The 14,781-nt window shown below is 41.5% G+C and overlaps 1 protein-coding gene across 3 annotated transcripts in view; it reads right to left on the bottom strand.

The window, feature by feature from the left end:
• Positions 1–7,996: 7,996 nt before the first annotated feature.
• stk32a (serine/threonine kinase 32A) overlaps positions 7,997–14,781 on the bottom strand; it is a 98,632-nt gene continuing 91,847 nt past the window's right edge. For all 3 annotated transcript variants that reach the window (XM_003217439.4, XM_062970421.1, XM_062970422.1), the window contains one exon: positions 7,997–13,890. In XM_003217439.4, the coding sequence (XP_003217487.1) occupies positions 13,797–13,890 (94 nt within the window). In that variant the 3' untranslated portion in view covers positions 7,997–13,796. The remainder of the gene's footprint in view (positions 13,891–14,781) is intronic.

The following is a 14,781-nucleotide window of genomic DNA, read 5'->3' as shown; positions in this document are numbered from 1 at the left end:
AGAGTGTTCTTGAATTTACTCCGTGATGTATCTAGCTCACTTGCCATGCTAGGTTTCTGGAGGAAATATGCATGATGGTATTTCTTTTAATTTCCTGTTGTCTGCTCCCTGTTTTTACCAGCTTAAAACAGAATAGCTTCTATTGCAGACTGCTACTTTAACATGCTGCTGAATAGTTGCGACATTTATAGACAGTATGGATGATTGCCTTAGGCCAAGTATGTAGCTTAATAGGTCTGTGTCGTAAAGAAAAGACTTTTTTAAAAAAGTTAGTTTTTCAGATCTCTGGAAGGTAAATGTGCTGATTTGCTTTTTTAAAATCTGCCTCAGCTTTTATAATTTTTCATATTCCTGCTTCACAATCTCTTCAGTAGCCTGGAACTGCCTTTTCGCTGGAGCAATCATGAGGCCTTCCCATTTTCTCCTACCTCTCCGTTACTATTGACTTCTCAACAAGCTAGTTTTCAAGTGACATCTGTGTTGCTTCTTTCAGAGCAAGAGAATCAAGATTTCATTTTGTTTTATGTGGTCTCCCAAGATTTAGATTAGTCTTATGAGTTGTGTAGAGAGTAAGTAAAATGCAAAGAGACATTGAAATGTCTTCGCCTCTTAATTGTGATTCATTTGAATATTAAGCCTTACCTCTCAGAAAAAAATGTTCTATTTGCGGGACCCAATTTCTTCCTTTTTTTGTAGTTATAGATTGTAGTTATAGATTCATCGAGTAATCATTTCCTTTATATTCTATATATCTTTTTTTCTCTTTTGCCATACTGTTCTGCCAAGTAATAGTTTTTTAAAAAACAACCTAATCTTCAGTAAAAGGTGTTCAAAGTGGAAGAAAAACTTGAAAGGGCCAGTAAGCTTTTTGCTTCTGACATGAGAAACTAGACATGATTGAATTTTAAGATGAAATCTTCCACCTCTGACAGGCAGGATCCAACTGTTTCTGCCACCTGGAAAAGGATGCCTTGCCTTTCCTTTGTCTACCACCCACTTTCAAGAGAGCCAGAAATAACAGCCAAGACTCTAATATCAGCATCTAGTTGTATATGTAAATTGTAGCCTACGTGCATAAAAAGTAATGCCCACATTTTTGTTACAGGTGACTATAATAGTAATAATAATAATAATAATAATAATAATAATAAACCTTTATTTATACCCCGCCATCATCTCCCCAATGGGGACTCGGGGCGGCTTACATGGGGCCATGCCCAGGACAATACAATATAGCAAAATATAAAAACAACATATCATAATACAATTACAACAATACAATGAATAATCATGTACAGTACAACACAAAATCAAAAAAGCAATACAACAGGGCGGGCCGCATGAACACTCAGTTAAAACTTGGGGTGAGAAAAGGATAAGAATAAAACCACGGGGAACAGAGACATAAGATAGCAAACAGTCTAGAGGATAGATGATGGGGGGAGTAACAAAAAAGTGTGTAATAGTTACTCTCCGAAAGCACACCGGAAGAGCCATGTTTTTAAATCTTTCCTAAAGGCTAAAAGAGTGGGGGCTTGCCTGATTTCAATAGGCAGTGAGTTCCACAAACGGGGGGCCACAGCAGAAAAGGCCCTCTCCCTTGTTCCCACAAGGCGGGTCTGGGATATAGGCAGTGGCGATAGGAGGGCCTCCCCTGACGATCGAAGAGATCGGGCAGGTTATGGTAGGAGATACGGTCACGAAGGTAGGTGGGTCCCAAACCGTTTAGGGCTTTATATATGATGGTCTGCACCTTGAATTGGGATTGGAAAATGAACGGTAGCCAGTGGAGCTCCTTAAACAGGGGAGTAGATCTCTCCCTGTAACTCGCCCCTGTTATTAATCTGGCAGCCGAGCGTTGGACCAGTTGTAATTTCCGAGCCGTCTTCAAGGGAAGCCCCACGTAGAGTGCATTACAGTAGTCCAGTCTAGAGGTAACTAAGGCATGGACCACCGTGGTCAAGTCAGACTTCACGAGGTATGGTCGCAGTTGACGCATGAGTTTTAGTTGTGCGAAAGCCCTCCCGGCCACCGGCGACACCTGAGCCTCAAGCGTCAGCGCTGAATCCAGGAGGACCCCCAAACTGCGGACCTGTGATTTCAGGGGGAGTGCAACCCCGTCCAGCACTGGTTGCCACCCAATACCCCGATCCGACGAGCGACTGACCAGGAGGGCCTCTGTCTTGTCAGGATTGATCCTCAGCTTGTTCCTCATCCAGTCCGCCACAGCGGCCAGGCACTGGTTCAGCATCCGGGGGGCTTCCTTGGAGTTAGATGGAAACGAGTAGTGGATTTGTGTGTCATCTGCGTAGAGATGGCAACACCCTCCAAAACTCCGGATGACCTCTCCCAGCGGTTTCATGTAGATGTTAAATAGCATGGGGGATAAGATAGACCCTTGCGGGCCCCCTACAGGTCAATGGCCAGGGGTCCGAGCAAGTATCCCCCAGCTTCACCATCTGGGAACGGCCCTCCAGGAAGGACCGAAGCCACAGCAGAACTGTGTCACCGAGTCCCATCCCGGCGAGCCTCCCCAGAAGGATACCATGGTCGATGGTATCGAAAGCCGCTGAGATGTCCAAGAGAACCAGCAGGGTCACACTCCCCCTGTCCAGCTCCCTGCTGAGGTCATCCACCAAGGCAACCAAAGCCGTCTCGGTGCTGTGCCCAGGCCTGAAGCCAGACTGCGAGCGGTCCAGAAAATCAGTGTCATCGAGGAACTCCTGGAGCTGCGTAGCAACCACCCGCTCCAGAACCTTGCCCAGAAATGGGAGGTTGGAAATTGGTCTGTAGTTGCTACATACAGATGGATCTAATGAGGTCTTTTTTAATAACGGTTTTACTACCGCCTGCTTAAAGCAGGATGGAACTGACCCCTGAACCAGGGAGGCATTTATAACAGCCACAAACCAATCCAACAACCCATCTTTGGCCAGCTTCACCAGCCAAGAAGGACAAGGATCCAGAGCGCAGGTGGTCACCCTCACAGACCCAAGAATCCCCTCCACGTCATCAGGAAGGACAAGCCGGAAAAAATCCCGTAAGATCGAACAGACAGGTACCTCGGTTACCTCCGCTGGAACTACAGTTAAGCTGGAGTCCAACTCACGACGTATCTGAGCAACTTTGTCTGCAAAATGGTGCGCGAAATCGCTGCACCGAGTTGCCAAGTCATCAGGAAGCCCCTGGGTCTCAGGAGGCCGCAGGAGCTCCCCAACAACTCGGAACAACTCCGATGGCCTGTTGGCTGCAGGCGCTATGCGGGCAGTCGTGAAAGCTTTCCTGGCTGCTCACAGAGCCACGGAGTAAGCCTTAATAGCGGCTTTAGCCCGTGCTTGGTCGGACACATCCCAAGATTTCCTCCTCGCACGCTTCATCACAGCCAGCTCCTCAGTGAACCAAGGAGTCGACGTGACTCTACGAAGCGAGAGGGGACGTTCGGGAGCAATCGTGTCAAGTGCCCTAGCTATTCTTATTGCTTTTTGTGTGGTAATATAAATAAAAATAATAAACAGGTTCCACTTTCATTTCAATAGAAGGTAACATGCACTAGTTGAAAAATAGTTCTGTAGAATTATTTAACTATGGCTAGATTGATGGGAAAAATTTTGAAAAGATTTGTGAAAGACTGGTAGAGTGATTTGGTCATTGCCAGCTGCATATCTCTGAATGGAGTTCTGTTTCAGTTAGGCTGAGCTATAGGCCTTGTTTCAAAGGGAATGATGTGGCTCTTTGCTGCCCTCTTGTGCCAGGCCAACCAAAGCCACTTGTGCCAATACAGATTGGGAAGGGACGGCTTCATTCACAAGCATAAATTCACCTAGTGAAATGGAGTATTATTTTTGTATTAAGGTTTTGCCATCATTTTTACATGGGATACTTATGCTTGGTCTTGATAGAAATGTGTTATATCCTCTGACCTGCCTATGTAGTGCCACATATGCTAACAGAATGCAAGCAGAATTGACTACGCCATTTAAAATTCCAGATATGAGGCAAAACAATTGTGCAATTCTTGAAAAAAATGTGTGAATAAATTCTAGCATAGGTTTTTTTTTCCTGTTCCTGTGCCTAGCTATCATCTTATAGGAAGTATTTGTTTACACTGGGGATTGATGCCTGCATTCTGTTGCATGTGTAGACCCAGCCTTGTGTCTCTTTTTGTACTTCAATGTCACTTTCACTGCTGTGTCTCCATCATAGGGTGATTTGTGGAGGTTTTTAAAATCACCTAGTAGAGAAGTGCATGTACTTCATCAAAATACAAATCCAAGAATGCCATAATATACAGCCATGGCAGTTAAAGTGGTCTCTAATGTGCTACAATTGAGTAGCATGAAAGAACCCTTAAGGAAAGTATTTACCTTAATATATAGTTAAAATTATGGTAGTTGTAATAGGGATTTTTTATATCTTGGCTCTCCAAAGTTAATATATACTAAAGTAAATATACAGGCAGTCCCAAAGTTACGAACAGGATAGGTTTTGTAGGTTTGTTCTTAAGGTGAATTTGTGTATAAATCAGAACAGGTACATTTTTAAGTGTAACTCCAGCCACACACACACACGTATGTGTGTGTGTGTGTGTGTATACATATATATTGAAAAAAAAAAAGTCTTGTTGCAGAAACAAGGATTGGTGAAAAAGGTTCAGTGGAGATACGTTTCCCCCATGATCTCGCTTTCAGGAGTGAATTTTCCTTCCTATGGGTAGATTTCTCTCACTTCCAGTTGTCTCACCCCCATTCTTAACTATCAGTCATTTGTAAATCAGATGTTTATAACTCAGAGACTCTCTGTATACTAAATATAGGTCGAACATTCTTTGTGTGGAATTGTGAAAACAAAAATTCTCCAAAATCATCTATTGCATACTAGGGGCACAGAGGTGATATGGATGGCCTGAGTGGGAAGGATGCTGGTAAATATCAAGCCCCTGACTTATACAGGTAGAGGGGTGTTTTTGCTTGTGCAAACGCATGCCTGGCCACAAGCTATAGTATCTTTGTTTTATAATAGATTATTTGTGTCTGCAGCTTTAGTTGCAGCAAAAAGGAAGAGGTTTGTCCTTGTATATGAGAGAAGCCGAGGAAACACGTTCTCTCACTACTCTAAGGTTAAGTGCTGAGTATTGTTTTCAAGTACTTCTCTTTAGGCTAGAATTGAATCATACTGCTAAAGCTTTCTGCGGCCACAATCTGCATTGTCTTTTCTCTGCCCTGGCAAAATCCATGACGTATATTATGAGTTTCCCCACCGCAGTAAACCATTGCCAACTAAATGGGTAGTGAACTTGATCATGCATCACACTTTAAATTGGTCCTGCTGTTTTGGAGGAGGTGCAGTGCCGCACAGTTCCGTAGGATGATTCATTTTCTTCCTTGTTTTTTTTTCCACAATTAGATTTAGGTGAAATAAAGGGACTGGTGGACAGCAGCTTATGTTAAGAAGCAGGGTGGGTTATTTTACTGACTGCAGTAAAGATAGAAAGAACAGAGGTTAGCAAATGAAATGTAGTGGCTAGGAGCAGTTGCATCTGTCTTCCAAATGTACTCTGATATTATTCAGGACAAATTTTTCCAAGGGACGGATAATTTTGGACAATTTCAAAGCGACCTTGCTTAGTTTTTTTCCAATATACCTCACAACCTCTGAGGATGCCTGCCATAGATGTGGGCGAAACTTCAGGAGAGAATGCTTCTGGAACATGACCATACAGCCCGGAAAACACACAACAACCCTGTGATTCCAGCCATGAATACCTTCGACAACACAAAGCGACCTTTGTTTAAAGTTTTAAGTCAGGATACACAAGCATCAAGCTTCTTTTCATATAAATGTATACATCCACTTACAAAGACGGATCCCAGGGGAATTTTGTTTTAAACCTTCACTGATTAGCTGGCATGCTTATATTCACATCCCTCGGGCTGCAACATAACTGTAGGAACCTATGCACATACAACAGGCATTAGAAATCATGGGATTAAAATCGGTGCACACGTTGCCCACCACCATCATCAAAAAAAAGGTGTGGCACAAGGGAAGCCATTTCTGTCTTCATCTATAAGTCATCTTGGGACCAGGTAATGTATGGATGTGGCTGAACTGCTCCACAAAATCATCCAGAAAAAGCCACCTTTTGTTCCACTTAAAATGCTAACAGTTATCTGTTGTTTACATGACAAAGATGGTAACCTCCACAATGTTGAACAGATTGGCTAAAACCTATGCTGCTTTCTGACTAATAGGAGGTAGTCTTGATGGGATATAAAAGGATGTCATTCAGGTTCAAACCATACATAACACTGTTCTTATATTAGGCTAGTTGGAACTTTTGCTAGCAGTGAGATCAAAAGTATGTGTTTTTGTGTGAGAATATATGGAACATGCATTTTTTTCTGGGGGAAAAGGGTAAAAGATGTGCGCACAAAATTTAGTTGGCTTAAGTTTCTAATAAAACAGCTAGACATACATCAGAATCATTTGACAGCAGAAATGTGGCCTTTATTTACACCCAAGTGCCTGTGCAGAAGACTACTGGGCATGAAATCATGGCTGGAATACTGTTAGCATCCATATGAAGGGTGGACATTTGTCTGAAGCAAGACTTGTGGAGAGTGCCATTACATGTTCAGTTGCACATTTGTTTTGTTTTAATTGTGCCTCACTGCAATTCAGTGCATTTAATTTCAAAGTAGAATCTCAATCCTTGGTTCGCTTTTTGGCAGAAGATGAGGTATTAATGGCAGAAAGTTCTATGCCAAGGATGGACAATTGCATATGGGCTAAGGCCAATTCCCAGTCACAATCCCACCACCACATGCAAATCTAACCTTTTCCTCACAACAAGCCCAAATACCTCCTTTCTTACATTGCATCACTTCCTGTCGCCATTTTGATAGGAACTGCAGAGGAAAATGGAAGTATTTAAGGGTAGTACAAGATTCTGGGATGCTTGTTTTCACAGGCTTGGGAGATATTCTGCCTGATGCAACAATGGTCTGATTATTACACTATCTTGTGGGGTTTGGCTCACTGTGCAAACCAAGTTCTGCAGCTCAGTAAATGTAACAAAAATCAACCATTTGGCCAAAAAATCTGAGCCAACAGATTTTAGTTCCACCACCTTTTAAAGTACTGCAGTGCAAATCATAATGGTATTCCCCGTAGTAACCTATGTATGTGAGAGGCTGAGCAAAGGACGCTTTTGAACTGTGGTATTGGAGGAAAGTTCTGACAGTGCATTGGACCGGAAGAAGATACAACTAGTCCATACTCCAGGAAATAATGCCCAGCTGCTCACTGGAGGGAAGGATATTAGAGGTCAAGATGAAGTACTTTGACTACATAATGAGAAGACAGGAAAGCTTGGAGAAGACAATGATGCTGGGGAAAATGGAAGGAAAAAGGAAGAGGGGCCGACCAAGGGCAAGATGGATGGTTGATATCCTTGTAGTGACTGGCTTGACCTTGAAGGAGCTGGGGGTGGCAACAGCCGACAGGGAGCTCTGGCGTGAGCTAATCCATGAGGTCACGAAGAGTCGGAAGCAACTGAAGAAATAAAGTACAAGTCACAGAAAGATCGTGGTCCCAATTACAGTGTAGGTAGGAGTTGGTAGATGTCAGCAGTTGACCTAAGACAGCAAGAATGTAGGAAGTGCTAAAATGGTCTGATACAAATGTGGGTTACAACTCTCAATGCAATTGGACAGAGCTGCTGCTACCCATACTCTGGTTTCTTTTTCAAGGCTGTGGCATGATATTTCTCTGTGGACCAATTTGGTTACACCGCACCCAGAACAGACTGGCCAAGTGGAAACAGTGGCACTTCCAAAGGCTGGGGCATTGGGTTTCTGCATTTCTTCACAGTTCTGCCCTGCCCACACACTCGCCTTTTTGAACTATTGGCATAACAGATCTGTATACATTAATACAACTAACTTGTGTTTTTAAAAACTCAAGAGAGGGGGAAAGAAGATTCAGTACACATAAGCATCATATAGAAAGTTTAATAGACCAGGTTTAGAAAATGGAAGAGAAAAAATGCCCAGTATTTCTTTTTATGACATAATTATTCAGTTTAACATTTACTATGAATAAACTGACTTCACCACCTGTCTGTGAAAGAAAATGGTGAAAACAAACCTTACATGTTTTGTGACATGGAAATAGCTAGATTTAAATATCTACTATTTGCCATTGTACATAAAACTACCCTGTGTACATCTGTTGTGATTTTATTATAATGTGTTGAACCCACATTCATCAGTCAGCAATTTCTTGGAAAGATTTGTGTTTGAAAATGACAATTGATCAAAACAGTACAAGAATCCTGAAGTCCCTGTTATAAGTAGAATTTTAAATAATTATATAAATACAGCTTATGATTTCTTAAATTACACAAGTACCAAAACAGTCAGCCATTCCTGTCTATTCAAGTCTGAACAGTTAACTCCATTGTGACCAGCAGAACTGGCATGCCATGACTGCGTTTCCTCACTGGCAATGGCTGCCACACAACTTCTCCACCTTCCCTGGCACTCCAGGCTAGATCTTGAGGGCTTTGGGTGGAGGATCATCCCCTCTTGGTTCCACTGATGGAAACCATCCTCTCAGCAGAATTACACAATTGGACCTAATTCATAAGCTATTGGTACTCACAGGTCTAGGCTCATACAGTGCCATTCAGATTGTGAAGATCTGGCTGCTCTAGGGTCCTAGAAGGAGAAGACAAGTGCACACTATTTAAGAGCACACCTCATTTCTTTCTCTATTTTCAGCTTTGCTATAGTCACTTTTCCATCCTTCCCTTCTTCACAGCAAAGGCAACTCCCCAGGATTCAACTGCCAGCCAGAGGAGGATGAGCAACTGGGTATGAGGAGCTACATATTTGTAGTGAATCTGACATCTGTGTCAGCATCATGGACAAATCTCGACAACTTTCCAGTGTTAAGTTAAAGTGCCGTACTCACACTTACCTCATTGATCAGTCAACCCAGGTTTTTCAATTAAAATTTCAAGACTTATACTTGAGTATATAGGATAGTTATGTGAATAGTTCCAAGACACACACCCCTCCCTTTACAGTGTAATTGCTAATAACATAAATGGGAACTTCTTTTCTTTAACATAACTAAAACAAATTGAATATTACAAACCACTAGCTTGTAGAACAAAACACACTTCTTTACCAGTCATCTCACTGTTGCTTCAGCACCCACAACTTAGGAGGCAGCAGGCCTATAGCGAGGGGGTGGTTTTATGGGTTCAACCCCCCCCCCCCCCGACATTTTTCAGGTTATAAAAAAAATCTGGTTTACTCATGAATTTTAACTGGTTAACTAAATCCCCATGCTAAGTCTATGAGATGCAAAACATTAAGAGTCCCTCCAGGCACTATCTCAAGCAGATATTGACAGGTTTGTAGCGGGGAGGGGTGCGTGCTAGGGGTTCAACCCCCCCCCCCCCCCGAAATTTTCAAAACCCCTCCCGAAATTTTTTTCTGGCTACGGCCCTGGGAGGCAGCACTTGAATTATGACATCATCTGCACTCCTATAGTAACAAAAGTAACTAGAGAGTCACTTTCACTGCAAAAGCAGTTAAGATAATCTCACACATACAATTTTGTTATAGTCATGTGATGACTGCACTTAGATGTTTGCAATTAGTTACAGACAATATTTACTTATCACTAGATACTTCCAGACTGAAAGCACTCTGCAAGGATTATCACTGCCTTCTTCTATGAGTACTGATAAGACAGCATCCATTCAATCACTGGTATTGAGATCCATGTGAAGTTGTCCATCATATGATGTTATTGGTTAGTCAGAGGTAATATCCTTTTAAACTCCCCCCCCCCAAAAAAAACAACTAGCAAACTGACAAAGCTATTACCTCTTCCTGTAACCATGTCCCATGTCCCATGTCCCCAGAGAAGCTATGTGTCTTCATTATATGCAAATTAGGATAATTCAATGTAAATGGAAGTCAGAGAGTGCTAGTAAATGGGAGTCAGTAGTGAGTGTCTAAACAATTGCCACATTGAAGGGCTAGATTTTTCTTGATGCTGTACCACAGTGAGAAGTAAGGACTGATGTCTTCAAATGGGGATGGGGATGGGCAGGTGAGATGCAGTGCCATCAACATTCAGCCTGGTGCAGCAGGCCAGGCCAAAAGCGAGAGGCAGTACAGCACAACAAGCACGTCATAGGACTTACTCAAGACAGTTAGTGCCTCTTATACAACATGACTGAAGAAAGGAAAGCTATCTTATTTTTCTCTTAAACTAGATGACTGACTAGGTTTTTCCGTGATTCTACAATAAATACATCCTGGCTTAGGCAACAGCAGGTAAGTTTTTATAAACTAGACAGGCATTGGTCTGAATTATTCTGTAGAAGGCAACGACTTTTTGAGCATAATGGTCACAGCGGGCATTGAAGCCACTTTCCTGATTACAGCTACTTTTCAGTTTCTGAAAACTGTACAGTTCTGGAACTCCTGCTCCAAAACAGTTTCAATTCTAACCAGTTAATCTCAGAATAAAGCAGCTAGAAGCGCAAGGTCTCAGTCAGCAACCTAGATTTGGTTTATTTGGTAGAAGGCATTCCTGGCGTTTTGTTGAAAAAAGCAATACATATTAGTTTCTGTAGGAAATATAAATAAAAAATATGGTATGCAATGTTAGCTGCAATCAACTTTTTGTTTAATTTTCTAAGCCACAATTTTATCTCCAAGGAGCCTGTGTCCTGCTTTAATGTGATAATAAAATGTCAAAAGGTGATTACTGGTTTTCTGCATCAGTAACCTGTCTTGGCCCAACTTCTCACCCCAAAACTGATGGGTTCACCTGTGTTTCATTCATCAGCAAAGATCTTTGTATTAGCTGATACCTGATAAAGTCAGGGAGGAGAAGAGTTATGATTGTGGCAGAATGGTGTCAGGAAGCCCTGGTGGAGCAGCGGGTTAAACCGCTGAGCTGCTGAACTTGCTGACTGAAAGTCGGTGGTTTGAATCTGGGGATTGGGGTGATCTCCCGCTGTTGGCCCCAGATTCTGCCAACCTAGCAGTTCGAAAACATGCAAATGTGAGTAGATCAATAGGTACCGCTCCAGCGGGAAGGTAATGGCACTCCATGCAGTCATGCTGGCCACATGGCCTTGGAGGTGTCTACGGAAAATGCCAGCTCTACGGAGATGAGCACCAACCCCCAGAGTCAGACACAACTAGACTTAATGTCCAGGGAACAGTTATGGGTGAGTAAATCTAAGTACAGTAGAGTTTCGCTTATCCAACCTTTGCTTATCCAACGTTCTGGATTATCCAACGCAGTCTGCCTTTTAGTAGTCAATGTTTATGTAGCCAATGTTTTCAATACATTGTGATATTGTGGGGCCGGGCTGTGGCGCAGGTTGATGAGCAGCCTGCTGCAATAAATCACTCTGATCATAAAGTCATGACTTCGAGGCCAGCCCGTGGCGGGGTGAGCACCCGTCAATTAAAAAAAAAGTAGCCCCTGCTCGTTGCTGACCTAGCAACCCGAAAGATAGTTGCATCTATCAAGTAGGAAATAAGGTACTACTTATAAAGTGGGGAGGCAAATTTAAGTAATTTACAATGTTGGAATGAGGAAGTGCCATCACAGTGGATGATGAAGCAGCTGCTCCCCCCTGTGGCCAGAATCGAACATCCCCTCAGGAGAAGGTTAAATTGCCTCTGCGTCTGTCTCTGTCTCATTTCTGTGTGTATATGGGCACTGAATGTTTGCCCTATATGTATATAATGTGATCCGCCCTGCATCCCCTTTGGGGTGAGAAGGGCGGAATATAAATACTGTAAATAAATAAATAAATAAATAAAATTTTGGTGCTAAATTCATAAATACAGTAATTGCTACATAACGTTACCATGTATTGAACTGCTTTTTCTGTCGATTTGTTGTAAAACATGATGTTTTGGTGCTTAATTTGTAAAATCATAATGTAATTTGATGTTCAATAGGCTTTTCCTTAATCCCTCCTTATTATCCAACATTTTCACTTATCCAACACTCTGCTGGCTCGTTTATGTTGGATAAGCAAGACTCTACTGTAACTGTTCCATATACAGGATTGCTAATCATAATCCTAATACTATTGCCACAATATCAATACCTACAACCTATTTTACCAGACACCAACTGTGTGGGTAGAAGAAAGTCCATTCTGTTGGGCATCAAAACATGAATGACATGTCCATTGGGTTTGAACCAGGAAACATTTTTAGTTAAATATGTTGAACTAAGTAGCTTATGTATAATAGTGGCCAATGGACACTAACAGGAGAAGTTTAATTCTTCCTTTGAAATCAGTGAGAAGTACTGAACTTGCTGCAGCATTGTACTTCCTGTTTGCTAAGAAACCTTTTGTCTTTAAAACAACAAAGAAACACTTAAAACTGGAAGGCCACCAGAGGGCAGTGGGCCTTAAAGCGGCGAAGCAATCTTCCAGCTCATTTTGGCTCCAATTGCAAAGAGCCTCATAAAAACGAAGAAAATCGAGATTATGGGCTTGATTTTTACATCAACTGCTATGGCTTTGTCTTCTAACCGACTCTATTATATCTGAAGAGAGATGAAATATAGGAAGGGATAAAAGGGAACTGGGACATAAAGCAGGGCTGATAAACTAAATGAATTTCCAACATATAAAATACTCTTCCCTTAAAGAACAATTCTTAGTAATCCCCCAAAAGTGAAGCATTATGTCATTTTAATGTTTGCTATGCTCCCTTTATCCTACTGTTCTGTGCTTCAGATGTATGACAGCTCTTAGCAGATCTAACTGTATCAAATTGCAATCTCAGGCTACAAAGGATATAGTAATCACAGTTTATATCAAGCATATGATATTGATCACAGTAATTTCCCAAATGTTTAGAGTAAGTAGCACTATAGCTATTCTTCGTAGATACAAGCTTTTGAAAATGTTTAGCATCCGTTCATCCCACTGCCCTCTCCCTACAATGATGGATTGTCCATTGCACTTGCTGGTGAATTCTATTTCTAAGCAGGTCCTAGTAAAAGATCTCAGTATATTTTATTTTAGGTTTGTTCATGCTATCAGTAATTTCTGCCTCATGTAGGAGCTCTAGGGCTTTACATGTGGATTCTCTATTTATAAGTATGCTGGATTAATTTTTTTAAGTTAATTTATACATGCTGCCAACAGTGGAAAAATCTCAAAGCAAAGAAACTATAGGTAATTTCCCTTTTCTACTGTGAGCTCATAAATGGAATATAATTTTTAGATTAGAAGAGTACTGGTATTGAATATGCTGGTTTTGACATTAGACTATTGCACTGCATTTGCAGTTTTCCCATCTTTTTCAAACGTCCATTAAAAAAAGCAACCATCCACCTGGCAAACATACAATAAAAATCTTGTAAAGTTTTCCTATTGGCAGTTGACTGACCCCAATCCTCAGCAGCCCTAATATCTTGCCATCAGAAGTGCCACATAAATAAAACAAGGAGTGACTTCAATCTTCTACTATTGAGGAAAAAATACCAGATTCTTTCCATATGGTCAAACTTTTTAAAACACTGGTGAAGGCATAAAAATGAGAGCCTGTGCCTTATATACTATTGCAAGGAACTAGGCCCTAACTTCTCATGTTAGGAGGAGACACCCAGGTTTTAGCTCCAAGTGCCAGCCGTTCTTAATAGCAGTGTGAAGTTTTATTCAGGGTTTAGCTAAACTCAAAGCCTAGACCTTCAACAGCAGCACCTGAACAGAAGCCAAATGGATTTCAGATATTATTATTCTGGTCATCTTCTTCCTGGTTGTCTTTGGTTTGTGTCAACATCAAGTTCTCTTGCATTTCATTATGCTGCTGCCTCATCCTATAGCATGCAAAAGAGAGATCAAAGTCCATAATCATTCAGCAATAAAGCCCTGTTTACTGTTGACATCACATTACTATAAAATACCTGCTACACTTCTAAAATTAGCTCCTCCCTCTATTACAAGCAGAATCTGTTCCCCTATTTCAAACTGACTATCAGAGATCACATAATTCCTGCTTTTAGCATATCATGCTTATGGGCAACTTCATGAGTACCTCTTACTTGATTTCTTAACCATGGACTAAGGTGCCACTCATAGCATCTAGGGCAGTGGTTCTCAACCTGTGGGTCCCCAGGTGTTTTGGCCTACAACTCCCAGAGATCCCAGCCAGTTTACTAGCTGTTAGGATTTCTGAGAGTTGAAGGCCAAAACATCTGGGGACCACAGGTTGAGAATCACTCGTCTAGGGTATGAAGCTAGAATGTCATTAGATTGAACAATGGAGAGTTGGATTTCCAGTTACTTTCAGATTGCTAAAACATGTTTGCAGCACTCTGGCCTTTACTAGAATAGCAGATATCACAGTGGATAGAAAAGGACCATCTATCTTATGGTTCACTTTCTCTATGATGGCCTGTTAGAAGAAATAATCTACTGTTCCAACATCATCTCTTTTATTGGCCAAACCAAGAAATTATTTTTTCTAACTGTATCACTACATTTCCCCAAAAGAGGAATAGAGTAGTGTGGAAGAGAGATACAAACCCTCTGAAATAATCATATAAATCACCCCATGAACAAACCTTCACAACTGGAATTCAGTCATTGAAGCAGCAGCCCAACACAAAGACCTATGAATAAAGCCTAATTCCCTAGGGCTATCTTATGGATTTCATGTCAAACTGCCATCTTAATTATTTGAAGAGTTCTAATCAGACTTCTCTATA

This window comes from Anolis carolinensis, chromosome 2, assembly GCF_035594765.1.
Source record: "Anolis carolinensis isolate JA03-04 chromosome 2, rAnoCar3.1.pri, whole genome shotgun sequence".
Classification (NCBI taxonomy): Eukaryota; Metazoa; Chordata; class Lepidosauria; order Squamata; family Dactyloidae; genus Anolis; species Anolis carolinensis.
The sequence above is the reverse complement of the archived record's forward strand: the minus strand, read 5'-3'. Positions and strand labels throughout refer to the sequence as shown.